We start from the raw sequence: 23305 nt of genomic DNA, 5'->3' as shown, positions 1-23305 counted from the left end.
TGGTGACTAGATTTATAATATATATACTTGTTTAATTATGCTTAAACTGTATTGAATTTAATGTGTCCAACAACCCAAACCAGGTGTCCATGTTTATGCCTTTCAGAGATGCCATAATCACCAGTGCAGTGAACTGTTTTACCAGCTTCCTATCTGGTTTTGTGATTTTCACAGTATTGGGTTATATGGCAGAAATGCGTGATGTTGAAGTGGAAGATGTTGCAAAAGACAAAGGTGGGCATTGTCAGCTCTCAGTATATTTGTCAAATGCTGCTCTATAAAATAGGTTATAATAGTGTTTAACTTTCTATTAGTTGTTGCTGCAAGAGTAATTATAATTTACCATAAAAATAAGTTTGTTGTGGTACAGTGTTTTAAAGTTGTATGCAATTGAGCCATTATCAGCAATGTGTATTTGCCACAATGGTCTTGGGACGGCAGTTAAAATCTGATTTATTTACAATGTAATGAGTGCAATACCCAGAGCCAGCTCTACAATTAATCAGCTTTAGTTAGCTGCCTAGGGTGCCGGGATCAGGGGGGGGGGGGGGGGGATGTCTATAAGGATCCTTGTTGCACTTAATGCAGGTGGTGGCTGTTGAACCTCTGAGACATCACCTCCATACTTTCCCTTGAGGCAGACTTAACTACTATGCTGCCCCCCTCTTCATGTACTCTGTTGTGGGTGGTAAAGGGGAGGGTGCTGGGGGTCTCCAGGGAAAGCAAGGAACTTGCCCACCTTCCTATGGGGCTGGGAGGACCAGCCATTTTTTGGAAGCCACCCTGACATTCAGCAACATATTGAATGGACCAATGCTTATTGAGAGTCACCTCTCCACAGCAGTTTTTCATTTTATGCTGCATAATTGTACCCTACAGCAATTAATTTTCTGAACCATATAAGTGCCCTAGTTATTGTTATGTCCCATAGTAGTGCCCTACTTATTGTTATGTCCCATAGTAGTGCCCTAGTTATTGTTATGTCCCATAGTAGTGGCCTAGTTATTGTTATGTCCCATAGTAGTGCCCTAGTTATTGTTATGTCCCATAGTAGTGCCCTAGTTATTGTTATGTCCCATAGTAGTGCCCTAGTTATTGTTATGTCCCATAGTAGTGCCATAGTAGTGCCCTAGTTATTATTATGTCCCATAGTAGTGCCCTAGTTATTGTTATGTCCCATAGTAGTGCCCTAGTTATTGTTATGTCCCATAGTAGTGCCCTAGTTATTGTTATGTCCCATAGTAGTGCCCTAGTTATTGTTATGTCCCATAATAGTGCCCTAGTTATTGTTATGTCCCACAGTAGTGTCCTAGTTATTGTTATGGGACAGGTCATTTGTGCAAAACTACAGTGACCTGAAGTTCATATTGTGCAATATTAATGTTTCCCTGACCATTATAACATCCACTGCACTCTCCTCTAACTGAAAATGAATGTATGTGAACACCAAGTATGTGTAGGATATTTTCTGGAAACCCAAATTTTTACATGTATCCCACAATACTAAGGATTCTGGGGATGTATCTAGGGAGGACCTTATAACATACAGTCAGAAGATTTACTGTAGTTCCCTGTTTCCTACCGCGAAAGAAGCCTCCATAGCTTTCTATGGGGGCTGCTTAATTGGCGATAATTAATAAATATGACCCTTTAATTTTTTATTTTTTTTGAAGGGTGGCTGTACACATAGTATTTATATGCATTTTGGTTATATTTATTAATTAGCTTCAGTGACATGTTTTGTCACTTAAATTAACATTGGTCACTCTTTAAATTTAAATGACAATACAGATATTTTCAAAATAAAATACATTGTTTTATCCATTGTTTTCATAGGACCCAGCCTGCTATTCATCACTTACCCAGAAGCCATTGCCAACATGGTTGGCTCAACATTCTTTGCCATTATATTTTTTCTGATGATAATAACACTTGGCTTGGACAGTACCGTAAGTCAATTGGTATCCGGACAATATTATATTCTTGCTTTAAAACAAATAGAAGATTTTAAACACACGTTCGGAATACACAGTAATACTGTACAGTGAAAAAGAATGCTTCAACATAATACAATATTGAGAATTTTCTTTAGCAGAGAAATGTAATAATATAATATGCACTTTTTAGGTCAGCCCTTTATAATTCATCTCTTATAACACCACAGTACACTTGTACACAGTAAGATCCAAATAAGATGTTAATTATGTAATAAAGTCTAATGTAACTATATCAGTGTCTAGCTACTGTATGTGGTTTTTTTTTATATATCCAAGGGATTTAGTTTTTGTTAGATTCATTTGTTGTCTCCAAATTACTTAGTTTGGAGGTCTGGAAGCTGTCATCACTGCCATTATGGATGAATACCCGCATGTGCTGGGTAAGAAGAGAGAGCTGTTTGTCTTTGGATTGGTGATAATCTGTTTTACTGGTTCACTCAGCACTTTAACACAGGTAGGGCAACATACTATTTAAACTGTGCAATAAAGTATGTTTGGGCTTTTGAAGTTACTGTATGGACAAGTGTAATCCCAAAAATGCTCAGGCCGCACGTATGCATGTCAGCAAGGCGCTGAAGGAATTCTGCCAAAAAGTGTGTTCCTACAATCAGATAGTATAAAGCAGATGTATACAGTATGTATAATATGCACAAGATACTGTATCTCACACCAGCCTAGCTTCCCAGGTCGACCCGGGTCTAGTGCTGGTGTGAATGGGTCCCGGGCCAAAAATCCCGGACTTTGACTAGGCATTTCAACCTTGCTAGCTAGGCTAGCTTATTAAAGACTCTAGTTTACCTGAAAGATTGGACACTTTTAGAGCCCTCACCCCATCCCCTGGCTCGTCAGACATCTCTGAGGTAGTGGATGAGTACCAGCAGATTGCCATAACATCATCTGCAATGGCACTTGTCCATAGCATCTTAGAAGTCTATATGAAATGTGTGCCGGATGAGTGACCAGTAGTCGGGAATTCGACGGAACGTTTCTCTGACATCCGAATCCCGACTGGCAGGAGCCCGACAGTCAGAATCCCGACTTACACAGGTTGTTTTTCATCATTGGGGGTCCACGACCCCCATAGAGGGAGAATAGAATAGGTGGCAAGTGCAAGCACAGAGCCACAGCTTGGTGAATGTAGTGAGCCCACAAGGGGCTTCAATGCGCTCTCCCTCATGTTGCAAGGGCTTCAATGCACTCACCCACCTGTTGGGCTCCTGACAGTTGGGATTCTGATGCTGGAGAAACGACCGCTGGAATCCCGACAGTGCGGGACTTATACCATATCCATATGAGCATTGTAGGGATTAAACAACAGTTTTGAACTACTGTACAGTAAAAACTTCTTATTATAGTAATAATACTGTTGCATTATAAAATAAATAATTAGGGACAAATATGACTTGCAATGCAAGCCAATCCATGTGTCAGTGACAAGGTTGTCCATATTTAACACATTGGGCCTACATGTGGTGGTGCATATCTGAAACAATACACAAGTATTTCAGAACTAATCAGCTTTTCAATATTGCATTTTCCAGGTGTTAGAGGGATTAGCTTTTGTATATACATTATTCTCCGTAATAATACTGCAAAATGCCATTATGAAGCAGTGCAATAAAACACGTTGGGCCTTATTTTGGTTCATTCTTTCTGACAAAATCCTTCTTAGATGGACAAAACCATGTGCACTGCAGGGGGGGCAGATGTAACATGTGCAGAGAGAATTAGATTTGGGTGAGTAATTTTGTTTCTGTGCAGGGAAAATACTGACTGCTTTATTTTTACACTGCAATATAGATCTCACTTTGAAGTAAAACCCCACCCAAATCAAATTCTCTCTGCACATGTTACATTTGCCCCACCTGCAGTGCACATGGTTTTGCCCATCTAAGAAGGATTTTATCAGAAAGAATGAACCAAAATAAGGCCCTTTGTTCCTTTATTAGTGCATTCTATATGTATCAATGTAAATGTCTTCAATTTCTTACTTTATCAGGGAGGTGCATATGTTGTAAAACTTCTGGAGGAATTTGGGGCTGGATGTTCTATCATCGCAGTTGTGTTCCTAGAGGCGGTTGCTGTGTCATGGTTTTATGGTGAGAGTAGAACTAATTTATTTAATGTCATTTGTATGCACTAAATATTAATCCAGCTCAATGAATTTTACTTACAGTGTTATATGTTTGATTTGGCTGCTAGACAAATGGCTAAAGACTGTAGGAAATAGGGCACACATGTTATTGCGAATGCATATTAAAACCTATAGCAGGCAGTCACACCTTCCATTTTGGCAGGTACAGTACCATTTTTGTATGGCCTGTACCTTCAGACGTTGCTAGTAGAAGGATGATTGTTTATCTTTGGGGTTTGTTACTCAATGTTATTATAAAATTGCAGTGGACTGAATGTTTTCAGACCCAGCAGCAGGACTACACTTGGGGCTTTGCAATCACATGCATAAAGAATGAGCAAAGCACTTTCAAAGTATTTTCAACTATAAGCTGTAAAAGCATATATAAATCCTGCCACTTCATTATCACCGATTGAACACACGAATGTCTCTTTCCCAGGAATACAAAGGTTCTGTAATGATGTGAAGTCCATGCTGGGCTTTTCTCCTGGGATATATTGGAGAGTGTGCTGGGTTGCTATCAGCCCAGTATTTTTAGCAGTAAGTATAATTTTAAAAATTATTATTCTTGAAATGGTAAGTAAGAGTTGTACATGTTCTATTAACTTCGGATATTTCTGAAATGTAGTTAAGCAATCTATTTAGAATATGGTGTTGACCTGCCCCTCTCCTGTTCAACCTGAATGAATCTTCCACCTCTAAAACTGTATATCGCTATTGACAGCCCACTTTCTCCTCATGCCTCTAAACTCCTCTCTCACCGCTTCTTATAGCCTCAGCCAATGATCTGACTCCTCTACTCAAAATGAGAATCACTGCCTTGATCTTGTATTCACCAGGGTGAATTTACAAACACTTGGTTCCCTCTCTCTAGTCACAAACTTACCACTTTCTCAATCTCCTCCATTACTTACAACTCTGTAAAAGCTCAAATCATGCAAGTCTTACAAACCCGCAGAAATACTAAACGCTAATGATTTTCAGCAACTTTCTGCCTCTCTACGACAACTACTTTCACCAATTTATACACTTGCATGTCCTGAGATAGCTTTATCACACCTGAACCAGACTCTACAAACAGCAGTTGATGAAGTTGTTTCAGCTACTCTTCAAAATTCACATAGGATTAGATGCCAACCGTGGCACTCTAAATAACAAGACAACTACAAAAATTATAATGTAGAGTAGAAAATCAGTGGCGTAAATTTCAGAATCCAAGTGACTTCCTCACATTTAAGACTACCTACCACTCCTGGCGTAATGCTCTGGACATTGCCAAACAAACATATTTCCCCACCAGCTACTATCAATGCACAAGAACTTAGTCAAGATTGATAAAATCCAAGATGAAATTGCATGCTCTTCCTCATCCAGTGACTTGCTCACTTCATTTCCTGAGCCCTTTGGCACTTTTTTGCCATTTGGCCCCACAAGTGAAAATGAAGTATCAACACTCTTCTCTTCTTCCTACACTACTACCTCTCCTTCTTGATCCTATACCCTCAGAAGTCAGTAAAACTTTGTCTCCTGTGCTTATCCCAAACTTAACTAAAATCTGTAACCTCTCTCTACTGGCATCATTCATTATTTGTTCAAGCATGCACTTATTACTCCCATTCTGAAAAAACACAATTCTGATACTAACTCTCTCTTTAACTACCATCCTAACTCTCTCTTTAACTACCATCTCATCTCTCAGCTCCCATGCCTCTCCAAGCTACTTGAGAGACTTTCCTACACTCACCTCACAAACTTTCTTAACTCCTACAACTATTGGACCCACATCAGTCAGGCTTTCGCTCTCAACACTTCATAGAGACAGCACTGGCTAAAGTAGTGAATGATCCTGCCACTGCTAAATCAAAAGGCCATTTCTCACTTCTTATTCTTCTAGATCTCTCTGCTGCCTTTGACACGGTTGACCACTCTCTTCTCATACAAAAAATACAGTCCCTAGGTCTTCAGAATACAGCCCTTTCTTGGTTCTCAACCTACCTATCTAATTGCTCTTCAGCGTTTGATTCTCTGATTCTACCTCCTCTTCATGACCTCTATCAGTTGGAGTACCACAATGCTCAGTCTTAGGTCCTCTGCTTTTCTCAATCTATATCTCCTCAATTGGGAAACTAATCAACTCTTTCGGATTTCAGTATCATCTGTACACCGATGATACTCAAATCTATCTATCCTCCCCTGATTTTTCACCATCAGTCTTGCTCCGTGTCTTTGAATGCCTGTCTACCATTTCATCTTGGATGTTATCTCGTCACCTTAAACTGAACATTTCCAAAACAGAATTAATTAAATTTCCAGCAGCCAAGAGTAGTTACCAACCTGATATCTTATCACTGTTAAGAACACTACCTGCCTAGGTGTCATCCTTAAATCTGAACTGTCACTTTTAATCTGTCACTAAATCGTGAAACATGCAGCTAAAAGAAGATATGAAAAATTTGACCTTATCTCATACAAGACACTGCTAAATCTCTAATCATTATCTCACCTGTTCATTATTGCAATAGCCTACTTACCGGACTTCCTAAGAAAAGACTCTCACCACAACAATCCATTTTGAATGCAGCTCCGAGGCTAATTTTCCTGGCTAGACGGTCAACTGCTGATGATCAGCTTTGTTAGTCCCTCCACTAGTTGCCTATATTCTACCGTATTCAATATAAAATTCTTCTTCTCACATACAAAGCCATTAACCTGACTACACCAACATACATCTCTTAGCTTATCTCGAAATATATCCCCACTCAACCTCTCCGCTCTGCACAAAATCTGCGTTTCTCATCCACACTTATTATTAGACCCTGTTCACAATTGCAAAACTTTCTTCGGATAGCATCACCCATATGGAATGCCCTTCCACGCACATTACGACTCTCCTTTCGCCTACAAACTTTCAAGTGTTCCCTGAAAACTCACCTCTTTAGGCAATTTTATCATATTCCAGAACCCCCACACAACCTCCAGTAGCATTCATATCTAATTGCATCCATCATGACTGTCTTGAAATCTGGTGGGACTACCATGCTATGGAATCATATCCTTATGTATCCCTCCTTTTATCCCTATAGATTGTAAGCTTGCGAGCAGGGCCCTCCTACCCTAAATCAGTCTGTTACTACCCAGTTTGTTTTATCATTGTTGTAAATATCACCGTACCCATAGCGATGTATCCTCATATATCTAGTTTCAATACACCATAATGTGTGAGACACACCAGAGGTGTAACATACTATCTCTTTCTTTAAATTTTGCTACTTATACCCCTTTTACACCAAAACGCCGGGTCGCACCCAGCTTTTTGGACCCAGGATCAAGCCAGGTGCGACCCGGCATTTTGTTCCTTTTACACCGGCGCCCCCCACCTGGCGCAGGTGGTTCCTGAGCCGCCGCCGCTTGGAGATGACATCATCTCCAAGTGCCAATCGCCGCCGCTGGGACCCGGACCGCTGCGCTGGGGGCAAGCCCAGCACTAAGGTAATCTGCTGGGCTGCCCCAGTCCCCATGTACCCCCCAGCCGTCGTCCGGGAGGTGAATGGATGCAGCACACAGTCATCCATTCACCTCCTCCGCTGCGGCCGCTGCTGTCTGCAGAGTACAGCAGATAGCAGCACAGGCGGTCCGCAGGTTGCACGTCCCCCATTGATGTAAATGGGAGCCGGGTCGGGTGACCTGGCGTACCCATTTACACCGCCCTCTACCCAGGTCCTGGCCGTATTCTACCCAGGTCAGGACCTGGGTAGAAGTCCTGTGTAAAGGGACACAGCGTGTCCCATTTACACCGCCAATGATCCGGGTCTGACCCGCCGCTGACCCGGATTTTTGGGCGGTGTAAAAGGGGTATTATTGTCATCACAGACGTATCATATAGGGATGCCAATCCCGGGGCATTTTTTCAATCCCGGGATTCGGGATTGAAAAATGCTCAATCCCGGGATTCCCGGGATCCCGGGATTGGCTTCCCTGGTGCTGCTGAATCCCCCTGGAAAAACACCCTGGCCGCCCGAGCGCTGGGTGGGTGGGCGGGTGTCAGGGACCGCTGGGTGGGTGGGGGGGTGGTTGGCAGGGAGCGCTGGGTGCCCGGGAGCGCTGGGTGCCCGGGAGCGCTGGGTGGGTGGGCGGGTGGCCGGCCGTGAGTGCTGGGTGGGAGGGCGGGTGGCCGGCAGCGCTGGGTGGGTGGGCGGGTGGCCGGCCGGTCGTCAGCGCTGGGTGGCCGGGAGCGCTGGGCGGGTGGCCGGGAGCGCTGGGCGGGCGGGCAGCCGTGGATGTGCGGCTGTGCCGTGTGCCCTGCGCAGCGTGACCTCGCAGCGTGACCTCGTCACGCTGCGCACTGCGGGGTATGGGGAAGCGTCTGAGTGCTCAGACGCTGCCCGGCATTAAACTGCGCATGCGCAGTTTAATCCCGAAATCCCGGGATTGGAAATTCCAATCCCGGGATTGAAATCCCGGCGTTTTGGGGGCCAAATCCCGGGATCCCGCCGATCCCGATCCCGGGATTGGCCACCCTAGTATCATATAATGCCATTCACAGTGTACTAAAGATGCTGTGTCGCAAGCACAGCAATTAATTTTAAATACCATATGCAGAGTCAGACTCATTTGCACACAGATGTACAAATGTTGCAGATCAAATTGATCAGTGCAATCTGTGTATGTGTTTTTGCGCCCATGATTGGGTAACAAAATGCAAGTTTATTGTAGATTAGGTTATAAATGCCAGCATCAGGGCTAATTGGATAGCCCAAGGGGAGGTAATTAGTTGCGGTAAATTACCACGGCTACTTGACTACCTCCCAAGTTTTTTTAAATCCGAATAACAGGTCCCACATGGGTGAGTTCCACTTTCCTAAGCAATGTGCTCTTATTTACAATAAATATATACTGATTTTAAATCCTGTTACTGATACCTCTTTTAGACATATGCAAAAATCACGGGATTTTTCATGTGCACGTGCATAATTCCGGGACAAGTGTATGTCTGAAAGGCTATTCCCAGGATTTTATTCAACTAAAATCCCAGGTCCTGTGCACCTGCAATGGACCTGTGATTTTTAAAAACCTGGGATTGTACCGGGTTTAAAATCCCAGGTGGTAATTCAGAGGACCATATAAACAAATCCAGTGGAAGTAACAGCAAGAGCAAAGCTTACAAGGAACAAGAGTTAATCTGTTCTTAACAAAAAATATTATATAAAAAGGAATTTTAGTATGAGCTGTGCGTAGTAATATATAACATTTTTGAATCATAAGTCTCAATGCAATTTTACAAAGACTATTTTAATTTTGCTAATATAAGATCAATACAAGGATATCTATACCTTTTTAATGTATATTTATAAATATTAATTATTAACAGAGTATTTTACTTACAAACTTAAGGTGTCCACACACTATGTGACTTCTCTAAGTGGAGAAGTCATATGCGATCCCGCTTGATCCACTCAGCAGCTTCCCAGGTGGCAGGATCGCATACGATACAACATATACCATAAAGGACTGCAGGATCCAATATATCTATAGTGCAGGCCTTGCGATCTCCGTCTCCAATTCAATGCACACAGGGCCGCACTGCCGCACATCATATAGGAATCGGAGGTGACACAAATGTGATTTTACACTTTTCATCCGATTTATTGGATGAAAAGCGCCCAAATCGCACAAGTATATGGGCACCTTAAGACTGAATTAATCTCAGAGGCCTTCTGTGCTCAAATGAAAGAGCTCACCTTTTTCTACTACATAAACTATCTCTCTTTCTCTAGTTTATCATAGTGAGCTCATTTATGGACCAACCACCTCTTATGCTCTTTGATTACCGGTATCCACAATGGACCATCTCAGTTGGGTATCTTATTGGAGCATCATCCTTCATATGGATTCCTGTATATGTAGTTTACAAACTAGTATGGACTCCAGGATCCATTAAACAGGTAAATACTTGTATTTTGTTTTCCAACATCACACTTACTTAGATTACTAGAGCCAATGATTGCATGATTTCATCTCTGAGCTATGTTCCTCAAATTCAGTTCAGAGGATCCCTAACAATTCATGTATTTTAGACCACCTACACATTGCCTTTTGACAGGTCCCTTTTAAAGGGACTTGTTTGGCAGGAAGGAGCCTGCACATGTAACTATGGCTGCATCTACACATTGCATTTTAGCAGGATGCAGTCAAACAGGAGCTGTTTAGCAGGATGCATCCTCAAGAGCATGGGTCCTCAAACTGCGGCCCTCCAGATGTTGTGAAACTACAATTCCCAGCATGCCTTGCCACAGTTTTAACACTCCCTTATAGGAAAACTGTGGCAAGGCATGCTGGGATTTGTAGTTTCACCACATCTGGAGGGCCGCAGTTTGAGGACCCATGCTCAAGAGGATATATACACAAGCCTGCTGCATCCTGCTAAATATGATGTGTGTAGACACAAGAATCTGCATCCTGCTAAACAGGATCCTGTTCAACTGCATCCTGCTGAAATGCAATGTGAGGAAGCAGCCTATGTAATCAGGAAATTGGTAACTGTTAGGCTGGTTAGTTAGTACAGTACAGTTTCCATGGGGTACAGTACAATTTCCACGGGGCACTGTTGCTGCCCCGGGGGTCAAAGGAGCAGTACAGAGACCTGATGACCGTCAGCCTTCACTGGAGTATTGATCAGCGAACCTATAGGAGGTCAGCATAAGGTTTTTACTTTATTTTCTTACACAAATATCAGCTTGTGACACTGGAGAACCTCTTTCGGCTCAACATTTTCAGACAAGGGAGCAGGTCATTAACGATGCATGGGGCACATAGTTAATGATATTGTGTGTACACACTACACAAGATAGTGAAAGATATCGCTCAAAAGGGCCCTTCTTAGTAATATCTTTTACTATCTTATCTAGTGTGTATTGGGCTTAAGGGGTTTGGAGCAGTTTCTCACAAAAACTGCTCCAAAAGCCCTTTAATGCATTCAGATGATAATAAAAAAACATAGACCCTTGAAACTTCTGTATTGTTGTAAATTGATTGTATAAGATTCGCAACTGTTTTTGATAGAAAGTCTAGCATTAACTTCCCATTCATTTTCCATGTTACACAACATAATAAAAAATGTGTGTGTGTGTTTTGTCTTTTTCTTTATTTTCCAGAGACTGGCAGTTTGCATCCGACCAGAAAATGTTGTGAGGGATCAGCAGTCTAACACTTTGTGCATGACGATGGCTCCCTAGTTACACTACTCTTTTCCAATGTTTGGCAGAATAAGCTGCGAAGTAACAGGGAATCAGCCAATGGTGCTTTAAGATGGTCTTCACTCCTCTCTGAGGGGCTTTATGCAGTATTACTATGAAGTTGTTTCTGCTGGCGTTACAACAGGAAGAAAGCGCACTGTCTTATTATTTCAAATGTTTGTTACCAATTACAGTACATGTAAATACATCCACTCAAAACTGTCACTCAAGTTAGGGACACACTATCCATTAATGAGCCAATCATCTGATAATTGACTGATCAGCCAGATAATTATAGTTTGTATTCAGAAGCGTGAAGGCATTGGAAGCCAATATACTGTATGACTACAAACTCTCCTGCAATGGTCAGATCAGGACAACCATATACTGTTACACGCATTGCATATGCTATATCATTCCTGATCTCCAAATCCTGTTGTAGACATCAAAAGAAGTAAACACTGAGCAGGAAATTGCTCGGTGTATACAGATAAACCTGGTAATCACTAAGGGCCTAATTCATGTCTGTATGAACATGCCTACGCAGCTGCGATTTTTCAGATTACTGACAGCAACGGCATACACATATGCAGCAACGCAATAATGAGAAAAATCACTCCCCAACTGAGCCTATGGTCACGCAGACTGGCCATGGCAGTAGTGAGGCTGGCGCTATGTTTCTCTGTGAACATGATTGCAACTGACGGCAGATACATAACCCCAAAATGACTTTGACATGCCTGCTTTGTGTCGCTACTCCCTGTTACCTCTGTTAAATGGTCCCTTCCTGGCATTCATTCCGCATTTAAGTTTTCACTGCAAATGTATCTTGTTGTATGCACAGTGCAAACACAGTGCAGGAGAAGTGTACTGATATTAGCTTGTTTGCATTAACATCAGCATTTTGTATAAAAAGGAACTAATGCAGAAGTCCCACTTACTACCTAAGGAAACCATAAAAGTGAACATGCTAAAATGGAAGCTGGTGGCGTCAGCCTCCTTCACTTCCAAAGACCGTGGTGTTCTCATTCTGGTTAAAAATCATTTAGATATAGAAGTTTCAAATGCTATTTCAGACCCAGAAAGGCGTTATGTTCTGTGCAAAATGCAATTTGAAAAACACACTTTTGTCTGTCTTAATGTTCACGCACCAAACACATACTCCAAACCAAAAAAAAAGTATCTTTCCTCAAGCGGTTCACCTGTGGACAGGTGAACTCATGAATACCTCATTGTCTAGTCACGCCATAACCCTTTGCACATAATCTAACACGGTGTCCCTTCGGAATAACTTTCTATTAGACTGCACATGTTCCCCCACCTGTTTATATTGTTTATACTGTATGCTGTTTACTTGTTACCCACCTGGCTGCCGCACAGCAAACCGATACGCAAGTATACCTGGCCAATAAAGCTGATTCTGATTTCCTATTGAAATTGATCGCCATGTTGAGCCCTTTTCTACACCTGCCTTTAGTGATATGTGGAGATTTTAATTTAATTTTGTCCTCTTGCTTGGATAGACACCCTCCAACCACCGCAAAACGCAAACAGCCTAAATATGGGATTCCTGAGTTTGCTCGCCCTCTCCAACTGCTTGACATTTGGAGAGTCCTACACCCCACAGATCAAGAATATATGTGTCACTCAGTATCCACTGGAAATTTATCCCGTATTGACTACATTTTTATGTCACATTTTATGCTACCTAAGGTGGAAAAAATTTAAATAGCCCCTATAGTGATCTCGGATCATGCAGTGACATGGTCCAAGCTACATGTTGCAATAGAAGCCTCTCCCTGTTTTTTTTTTTTTTCAAAAATGTTTTTAGTAAGGCACCGTGCAATAAAATACAGCTTTTAGAAACACAGATCGTACATTGTTATTATTTTCAGTCAAACAAGATTAATGTCATGGTACACTTATAAACATGGTTTGATGTTTTACCGTAGTGTAGTAGAGTATTTTTCATAGATTTACAGTAACAGGTTGAGTGATCAGCATGACAGTATTAAATATGGGTAACAATTGAAATAGGAAGTATTATGTATAATGACCGCCTGTGTCTGTAATACAAACATATTAAACAGGTAATTGGGATAACCTATTTCCAAAAATAGAAACAAATTTGTAGTTGATTAATTGAAATTGAGGTGTTACTCTCTCTCCTCTCTCCTGGCTCCCCCACCCCGCGTCCCAATCTCTGAACATTAAAAGTTTAGGTTGTCTTCCCATCAATAGCGATGGGAGGATCATTAGTTGCTAGGCGTAATAAGTACCAGGATGTGTTCTGTAGGCTTTGGTGGATTTGTTGTCTCATATCTGCTGATAGTGTAGCAATATAGCTTTTCCAGCCTCTTCCTGTTTTATGTGGAGATGTCCCTCAGCGTTGGCAACTTCCGCAAAATTACGAGAAGCAGTTCTGACTGCTTGGAATAACTACGCCCAGGAGAATTCTGCTAGCTTAGCAGAAGACCCCCCTCTTGTTTTGGCAAGCTTCCAAAGCTATTATAAGAGGCAAGTTGATATCCCACATGGCCGCAATTAAAAAGAAAATGACTCAGGACGACTCAATCTAACACCCAAACGACTCAGATACTTTGTAAATTCTATAAACAATCATATTCAGCCCCTAATTTGGATACCCCGGGTAAGGCCCCTGACCCAGATGGTTTTACCACAGATTTTTATAAATTATTGACTGATAAGATAACTCCCGTTCTCACCAAAGTTTATAATACAATCCTGTCAGAAAACGTTTCCTCCCCTTACTTCAACTTAGCCACGCTACGAGTACTTTCTAAACCGGGCTGCGATCTGTCAGCTCCAGGCTCCTATAGGCCCATCTCCCTTTTAAATATAATTATAACATCTTGCTTTTGACTGACAGACTTAAATCTGTTCTCCCCTCCCTCATACACATAGACCAAAGGGGATTTGTGAAGGGGAGAAATCCTGTAATTAATATACGACGGGTTCTCTCGGTGGTGAGTGACTCCCGGTGTGCAGTGTCGAACATTCCAAGAGCAATTCTTTCCCTTGACACAGAGAAGGCGTTTAACATGGTACATTGGGAGCACCTGTTTCACACATTGCGCAAATTCTCCTTTCCTGAGAAATTTATCTCATTATTGATGACTCTTTACAATGGCTTAGCATCACGCATCATTTGCAATGGAATTTTGTCAGATCCCTTCCCTATACTGAGAGGCACTAGGCAGGGATGCCATCTTTCCTCCCTATTGTTTGTCCTTGCACTCGAACCACTGGCGATCACTCTCAGAAACTTTCCATACTTTCAGGGTATTCTGCTCCGGCAAATAGACGTACGCATCTTTTTATTTGCTGGTGACATGTTATTGCTTTTCTCCCACCCCCAGCATTCCATGTGCCCTACAGATAATTCAACTTTATGGAAGTTTTTCGGGATATAAGATCAATATAGAAAAGTCTGCATTGATGATCCTGACTGGCTCCCCTCCTCGATTCCCACCAGATAATATTCTTAGCACTATCAAAATTCAACGACAATCTATAAAATATTAAGGCATTCAATTCCTAACGACCTTAATAATCTTCACAAAATTTATTTCCCACCAATTCTGTCCAAAATACAAAAAAACGAAGTCCACTGGAGTAAGTCTGAGGACAATTGGATGGGTACCCTCAGATATCCTTGATAGTAATGTTTTTTGGGAGGAGCGGTGATCCAGAGGTGATGGTAGAGTCCTAAAGAAATTGGAGGGATAAAGTAGGGTCCTCTGCTGGGCTGGTCCGGACTGCAATTCAAGAGAGAATGGTGGTAAATGCCCCACCCCTTTTTTTCATAAAAAGTTCCTCATATATATAATGTCGGGCAATGCGTTTTGTCAATGTATTACAGCGGTTATCAAACTGTGGGTCTTGACCACCTCAGCATGGGCTCGCGACTCTATTTTGCTGACCATCAGACAAATGTGTGTTGACGGGGGACAGGGTATAACTCATTAAGTAAACACCCACTATTTCCCTCTTCCATCCCCGTCACCCTTTTCCATCCCCCCATTACCCACTGCCTCCCTATCACAATAGCGGTCACTTCACTGACCACACATGTGGCGGCCATTCATTAGTAACTTGCTGGGGTCCTGTAATAATTTTTATTGTCTGACGGGGTCCCAGAGCAAAATAGTTTGAGCACCCCTGATGTATTATATCAGCGGCACAGTCTGTTAGCACACGTTGGTTTTGTGTGCTAACAGATAATGAAATGTAGGGAGTAGGAAACTGTTTATTGACAATTGAAAGTTTTCTAACAGTTTAATTAATTGATATTTTGGTTACATTAATTACTTTTAATCTCTCAAATAGAATGTTACAAAAAGTAGAGTGTTGCTCTTCAGTTACAGTACGTATATTGTGACTAAATTCAGATTGTTTGTATATACTGAGTATTCTTTATTACAAAGTGCTTAGTATTTCTCAGATCCAAGCAGTTTTACTATATTCAATCTTATTTTGCTTTGTAACCACTGCACTAATAGAAATAATTTCATGTGCAAGTAAGCTCCAAAATAGGGGTTGCGGCAATATATGTTTAAACGTGCTCCGTCTCTCAGGTCGGTCCCGTATTTGATGGGCTGGAATAGCTGGAATAACATTAACCTGCTGTACTTGTGTTAGGATCTGGGGGTGTCCCCGCCAACCCTAACTCCGTTGTCTCCACCTGGAATCGACGGACGAGTGCTGGGCTAGTCTTCACCTGGGCCCGTCTCGGCTGAAGGGCGAATTAGGTCCGCCCCACTCCGCTACAGGCAGGTCTTAGGTATGGACAACTCGTCCATACCTAGATTGTAAGCTCCTCCGAGTAGGGCCCTCTTCCCTCCTGTTGTCAAAGCCCACTTCTCTTCACATTTCACTCACAGCTCTCCTTTACTCCAACACTAAGTGACCATCTTCGACTGCACACTCATCTCCATCATTGGCCTCAAGCCTCTAGTTGTATGTTGATTGGGTCCTCACTACTTACATTTAAGCTGTAATGTGTATTGAACTGTGGTGCTCTTTATTTGTACTGTATTTTTGTTATTTATTCAATGTTATGCCAAGTTTTGTCTCCCTGTATTGTTCCTTTGTACGGCGCTGCGAAACACTTGTGGCGCCTTATAAATAAAATTATAATAATAATAATAATAATAATAACTCGTCCGCCGAGGCCAGAAGAGCACAAGGGGATAACTAGCTGGACCCTATGAAGGCGGGGAACCCCAGAAACACTGGCGAGTAGATGACACCCGGGGAATGCCTATACAGTGAAGGACTACGGGAAACGTAGGTAAACGCAACAATGCGTAAAGATCTTAAAGATAACAATAAAAAACAATAGGGACAGTATGGATTATCCCAAATAGCAACAATGCTAAAGCTGGTATCAATAACACAATCTACTGATAAATCAGAAATGCAAAGGATATACCGGGGGGAATCCCCGGAGGGTATCCCACCCGGACTCACGGTGACGGAGGTGTCTCGGACGGAACTGTCACGGACCACGGCACCACTGCTACTCCCACAGGTAGAACCGCTGGGTGGTAACTGGTTCTCTGGATAGAAGCAGCAAGTGACTCAGGGCAGGAGTACAGCAGATCAGGGACCCACGGAAGACCGGACACGCACAGCAAGACAGACTGGAAAGGACCAGGAAGCACTCACTATATCCGGCGTGGGTCTGATGTCCAAAAAGGTTTATAAAGGGGGCTGATCCAATGGTCTGCTGAGGGACCAGCCTCCTAATAATTGCCCCCACCTGTGCTGGCAATTTCCCGCCTGCCGGCGGCTGCCTGTCGTCTCCGTTGCCTAGGCAACCGCTGCGGCAGCGGGAGACGGAAGCCGGCCGGCGTCGCGGTTGCCTGGCGACGGCAGCCGGAAGTTCGGGCCCGGAAGTGTGCTGACGTCCCGGCTGCTTAGCAACAGTCGGGACACACACTCCGGGACCCGACGGAGAGGCTGAAACGCTGGCGCCGCGGGACCCAACAACTTGTAGCTGTTTGTGCTAGTCCCGCTTAGCGGTATCACTTCTCTAATATCAATTATAGCGGAAGGCACAGTCTACAATATACCGTTAAGCTGCTTGGTTTGTCTAACACATTGACACGTTAACACATTTATACTTACTAAGAATTCCTTATTACAAAATGATTAGTGTTTTTCAAGCAGTTTTAATATATGGATACAATGTATCCAAAGATGGATACATTGCTGAGTAACCCCATCCCTATATCGTTTATAAAAATATTAAATACAGTACGAACTGTTTCCAGGAGTCGTCGTTTCAAAATAGAGGAATCTGACAGAAAACACATTGGGCCTTATTCTGATCGGTGCGGATATTCCCGCATGCGGACGGACCGCCGATGTTGATCGTCTGCGCATGTGCAGAGGTCACTCTGCGCATGTGCAGGCGATTTCGCCGCACGGATTCTTTATACGCCGCACAGGGGGCGTAGAGGGGCGTGAGGGGCTACTTAGCCTCATTACCCTATGCATACGCCCCACGTTTCATGGGCGTTCCCATGCAAACGCGGGGCGTATGCATGGTAATGAGGCCGTGACGCGTGGGTACGGGGCGGGCATCTGACATCGCCGGATGTCAGCTGCCCGCCCCCATACATGATTTCACACGGACAAGTGTCCGTGTGGTCTTGTGTTGCGGGACCTGGTGGAGCGTGCGGCCCTGCATTCGATGTTCGGCGACCATTGAATGCAGGGGCTGCTCCCAAGACGGAGGAGGCGTATCCCCGTCCAATTTCATGCGGATCGCCACATATCCGCGTACGGACGGCAGGTGGCGATACGTATGGAAGGCGGGGATTCGCCTGCACGGTTGCGGCCGCATATTCTGATCGGGCCGCACCGATCAGAATAAGGCCCATTGTCAGATCACCCATACGATTCCAACTGGAAAATATATACATAAATCTGTGCCTCTCAAAGAACAGGGCTGCCGAGCATTAGCCGCTTCACTACTACACAAAGAGCAGTGAAATAATTTATAACGTGAGGATAATAAAACAAGCTTATAAGCCTTCAAGAAACATGGCTGCTGTTTACTAGCAGTAAAGTATACTGCACAAAGAGCAGCGAAATTATTTAAACTTGAAGCAAAGGCTACAATATTACAATACCTGCAATTAAACCCGTATATCAGTTATAATACATTTCTAACAGTTTGCTCATACACAGGTAGTGGTTTGGCATATCAAAGTGGCACTAATCGAGTTAAACATTTATGTGGTGCATATTTCACTTCAACGGCTTTTATTCTATATAATTAAAAGTTATATTTTATTGAAAGCTTTCCCTTCAGTGGGCCAGCAAAAAAGACAATCCTTTTCTTTTCTTAGTTGTCTTCTTTAATCCTATGTCCCCCCTAGTGCCTAGTGCCAAATCTTAACACCCCCCTCCACCCCCCCCCCCCCCCCCACACACACACACCTTTTCTCTGGCCTAACTTTATCCCGCTCGCATAATTACGTTCAGCATCCCGGTAGTCAGGATTCCAGGGCTGGATCCTCATCCTCATCCCCAGTTCTGGCCTCCTGTCGGTAGTTGTGAAAACAAGAACCAGAACAGAACCCTGAATGCTGGACCGGCCAGGCTCTATTAAGTAACTCTGCCATTCCATATGGACAGGGATGGACAGGAGGCGCACTGCAAGCTATAGAGTAGCAGATATTGCTGCGTGGAGCAAGTCTGGTGTTCCGAGGTATGTACCATTCCAGTTGTCACCCAATCACCGGGATGCTGGCATCGGTACTGTGAATGTCGGCATCCTTCAATGCAGTTTTAACATTTTTTCTCAGATAGTGATAATCTCTGCCTCTTCTCCACCCTGCAAAAGACAAGCAAATAACCCTTATGCTATAACAGGCACAACATCAAACAAAAGCGAGAATCAGAGCTACAGTATATACAGTACATTATTGATTTTAACCATTTAAGAAGATTGGGGCATATTTATTAATAATGCAAATTTGCCCTGTTAAATATAACATTTCTTATTACTGCACATCGTGGCATTAATAAATGATCTAATTAAGACATTTATGAAATGGTTCTTGTTCCATTAAGGAGATAAGAGGAACACCCAACGATTTATGAGCGCCCCCATGAAAACCCAAGGCGTTCCCTTGGGAATGCAGGTGTGCGGTTGTCTGCTCTAGGTGGGTGGCTGAAGTCACATGACACCAGCGCCTGCCACGTTTTCTGCAAACAGCAGCAGAAACAAAAGTTAGTTTGGACTTACTTTTATTTCTGAAGAGGAGAGAAATCATTCGATGGTCGGCGAATCGATTGATTTCTCTCACCTTCGCCGCATGCAAGGGCATGTGTTCTTGGACATGCTAGCATGTGTATGCAGGTGGCGCGGGCAGTGATATGGGGGGCTTGGCATTTGCCGGGGTGGCAAGCAGCACTGACCTGGTCACTAGGCTGAGAGTATATGTAGCCTAGCGAACAGGTCTGAATCAGGCCCTAAGTGACAAAGGTCCAGATGCACTAAACATCAAAATTGTCTGTGACATGGCAGGTAGGAGCTGATTGGCTGGCTGTTTATCACTCTCCATTTTATCACTTTTGACAGTAAGTAATGAAGGGCAAATAAGGGATGTCAGAATTGAAGCTAACATAATGGTGAAGAAAGTTAACAAATAACAAAATTTATGTTTTTTGGAACAGTATTCTGGTAAAGTTTCAATATGTAACTTTAGGGTTGTATAATTCTTTAGAAGCCTTTTTGATCGTGCTTTGTGAGAAAGAGGAGTTTAAGAGATTTCAAAATTGAGGCAATACAGATGTGTGATTCAAAGGTTTACAACAAAGATGTTTAAAGGAAAAAAAAAAGCTAAAAGTTCCATTTGATGAATGAATTGATGGAAACACAGAATTTGATGGAAGACAGACGTTTATTGTACAGAAATATTATGTCGCAATAGATATACTTAAGGTCAATTTAGAGAAAAAAAGAAAAATGTATACAAACCTACTGTGGCAGAGAGTAATTTGGAGGTTCCAGACCATGGCCTTTATTCTGATCTGTGCGGAAATTCCCGCATTCTTACGGAGCGGTCAGCACGCCACGGTGTTTTGCCGCATGCGGCCATCGTCCGTAGAAACGCCCACGTGTCCTCCGCATTCGGACGGACTCACTCTTTAAGAACAGGGCGTGTTTACGGACGACATACAAAGCATGCGTGTGCGGGAGAAACACTCCGATTCGGCACGGTATTACAGAGTATTACAGAGTATGCTCGGGAATACCGCATCCGAACGGGAGCCAAGCGGTGCTACCGCACGTAAGCGGAGTATTTACGCCAAACAACCCACTATGAAGTATCTTCTGCAATACATCACATGACCCACTTATTCAATTACCTATCCTCATAAAAAACTGCTTATTTGGACTTGGAATCAATTAGATTCCAATATATCCTTACAAGCATGCCTAACACATGCATTGCACACATTAACCCTTACAGCAATGTAAGTGCAATGGTTTGTATTACACCCTGTGTAAAAGATTATAACCAATCTACACATATACTATTTAAAGTGCAAATAAAACCAACAACTGTGAACTTGCATAAAGAATTTATTGAACCAGACAATTAACATAAATAAAAAAATATAAAATTATAAATTAAATAAGCAGGTCTTTGAGGTCCTGCAGGTCTGCTTGAGCGAGCCGCAGATGGTGCTCCACTCGCAGGTGGGCCCCACGCACCCCCTCATCTGCCGGTGTGGTGTCATCTGTGGGCATGTCAAAGGGGCAACAATTAGTCATGTTATTCTTGCATACATTTCACATACTGCGACATAAATTGCACAAATGCTAGGTGACATGTGTGTATATATATATATATATATCTATGTAGAGCATGGGTCCTCAAACTGCGGCCCTCCAGATGTTGTGAAACTACAAATCCCAGCATGCCTTGCCACAGTTTTGCTATAAGGAAGTGTTAAAACTGTGGCAAGGCATGGCGGGATTTGTAGTTTCACAACATCTGGAGGGCCGCAGTTTGAGGACCCATGATGTAGAGAGATAGAGACACACATAGATAAATAGATATGACACATACATATATACATACATGCTAACTTATTTACTACATACTGTATTTTTTGGCCTATACCCTTTACTCTGCAGAAGACATAACAGTCATATTGTTTCTTCTCAGTCACAACCCACCCATGACTAACCAATGACAAGCAGGTCATGGCCTCCGTCAATAAGAACTTGTCACAATCTGCTCAGTCTAAGTTCAGTGATGGTTCGTGGCATGGGAGTTATGCAAATGTCAGGAATGCACAGTACACATCCTCAAAATCATAATTCTGTCTAAACCAACCTACAATTCTGTGAGGGCAAAAAAAAAATCTGAAGTACAGGGGGTGTTTAGGTAGAGGAGGCTCCTGGGACACTGGCAACTTCTGACTCCATTCCAAGGTAGGCCGGGCCATACTCCATTTATAGCATACATCCTAGAGTTTATAAATAACATTCACCAACAATATAGATTCCACTATTTGATGGGTCATAATCAACGCTTGCAGCAGGTGAATTTAATCCACAAATGATCCACTCATCCCTTTACTCCAGGATCCTGTTTAACTACAACGGTTATGTGGCAGTCAAAATGGAGCTCCAACCCATCCCACAAACCGGTGTAATTCAGAGGTGTCCTGGATGAAAGGGATGCCTTGGACACCCCATCTAACCCGTACCTGTATCTGTAGCTACCCACTTTGGGGTCTATATGAATAGTATGGGACAAAAATTTTTTATCAACAGTGCTACATAACAAATACCAGTACAACTACTTCATGAATGATGCATTATGTTAACATACCGATCTGCTGATATTCCGGGGCCTGGCACGCCTCCTCCCCATCGTCATCCGACTCCTCCGGGGCAACCGTGGCCTCCTCAGACCCCTCCTCCGCCAGCTCCTCTGCACCAACAACCTCCTCCTCCAACTCCTCCTCCTCCTCCTCCTCCTCCTCCACCACCACCACCTCCTCCTCCACCTCCTCCTCCGCCACCAACACCTCCTCCTCCGCAACCAACTCCGCTTCCACATCCTCCTCCACCACCTCCTCACGCACCTCCTCCTCCTCCACCACCATCTCCTCCTCCTCCACTTCCTCCTCCTCCACCATTGCCGGCACCTCCTCCTCCGGGTCTTGGGCCTCCTCCTGTGCCAGGGCTGCCTCCGCCTCTTCACGGGCCTGTTGTGCTTGGGCTCGTGCTGTGTGTTAGAAAAAAACATCATGGTCAATGTGGGGTCATTGGGGCACATGTATTAATCCATAACAAGACATACATGGAAGGGTGATAATGATGGCAAACGATGCAGGAAAGTAGCTCCTTACTGTTAATGGATTCCAAATAGTGACATTTAAATTAGTATGTGATTGGTAGTAATTTGTTCACACATTACAACCCAGGCATTTATCAATGTGTAACACATATTAGATCTGGCACATTGTATGCATCATAATCCTCAATGCTATGGCATTACATATAAAAGCCACATGACTGCATGTTAACCAGGAAGAAGCACACATAACAGTCTATGGACTTTTAAACCCATGGACACCCACTTATCATGAGACACATTTTATTGTTTATATATGCTATGTTGTAAGTGCGAAATTTCATAGCTAAAATACTCACAATCAGCAATTTCGCCCCTGAGTTGCTGAAGCAGCTGGGGCTGGCGCCTGCGGAGGTCCGACCACCGCCTCTCCAGCTGCCCGAGGGACCTCCGCACCCGAGTGCGGGCGTAAATTCGGCGCCCTGCCGCAGCATAGGCCCTCCGCTTATGCCGGTTCGTTATAAAGGGCCCTGCACGGCCCAGCCTTGTCTCCATGACGGAGACAAGAACCCTCAGCTCCGCATG

At 43.3% G+C, this 23305-nt stretch overlaps 1 protein-coding gene across 2 annotated transcripts in view; it reads left to right on the top strand.

The window, feature by feature from the left end:
• Window positions 1-13231, top strand: part of LOC146007748 (sodium-dependent serotonin transporter-like) — a 68606-nt gene extending 55375 nt beyond the window's left edge. The window contains exons 7-13 of one of the 2 annotated variants that reach the window (XM_083146349.1): window positions 107-234; window positions 1837-1949; window positions 2320-2451; window positions 3997-4096; window positions 4571-4671; window positions 9906-10073; window positions 11283-13231. In XM_083146349.1, coding sequence (XP_083002475.1) covers window positions 107-234; window positions 1837-1949; window positions 2320-2451; window positions 3997-4096; window positions 4571-4671; window positions 9906-10073; window positions 11283-11363 — 823 coding nt within the window. In that variant the 3' untranslated portion in view covers window positions 11364-13231. Of the gene's footprint in view, window positions 1-106; window positions 235-1836; window positions 1962-2319; window positions 2452-3996; window positions 4097-4570; window positions 4672-9905; window positions 10074-11282 lie in introns of both variants that reach the window. The other variant, XM_083146339.1, reaches the window with a different exon arrangement.
• The last annotated feature ends 10074 nt before the right edge of the window (window positions 13232-23305 follow it).

This window comes from Crinia signifera, chromosome 1 (genome assembly GCF_055691185.1).
Source record: "Crinia signifera chromosome 1, ASM5569118v1, whole genome shotgun sequence".
NCBI lineage: Eukaryota > Metazoa > Chordata > Amphibia > Anura > Myobatrachidae > Crinia > Crinia signifera.
This window is presented reverse-complemented; position numbering and strand designations above follow the sequence as displayed.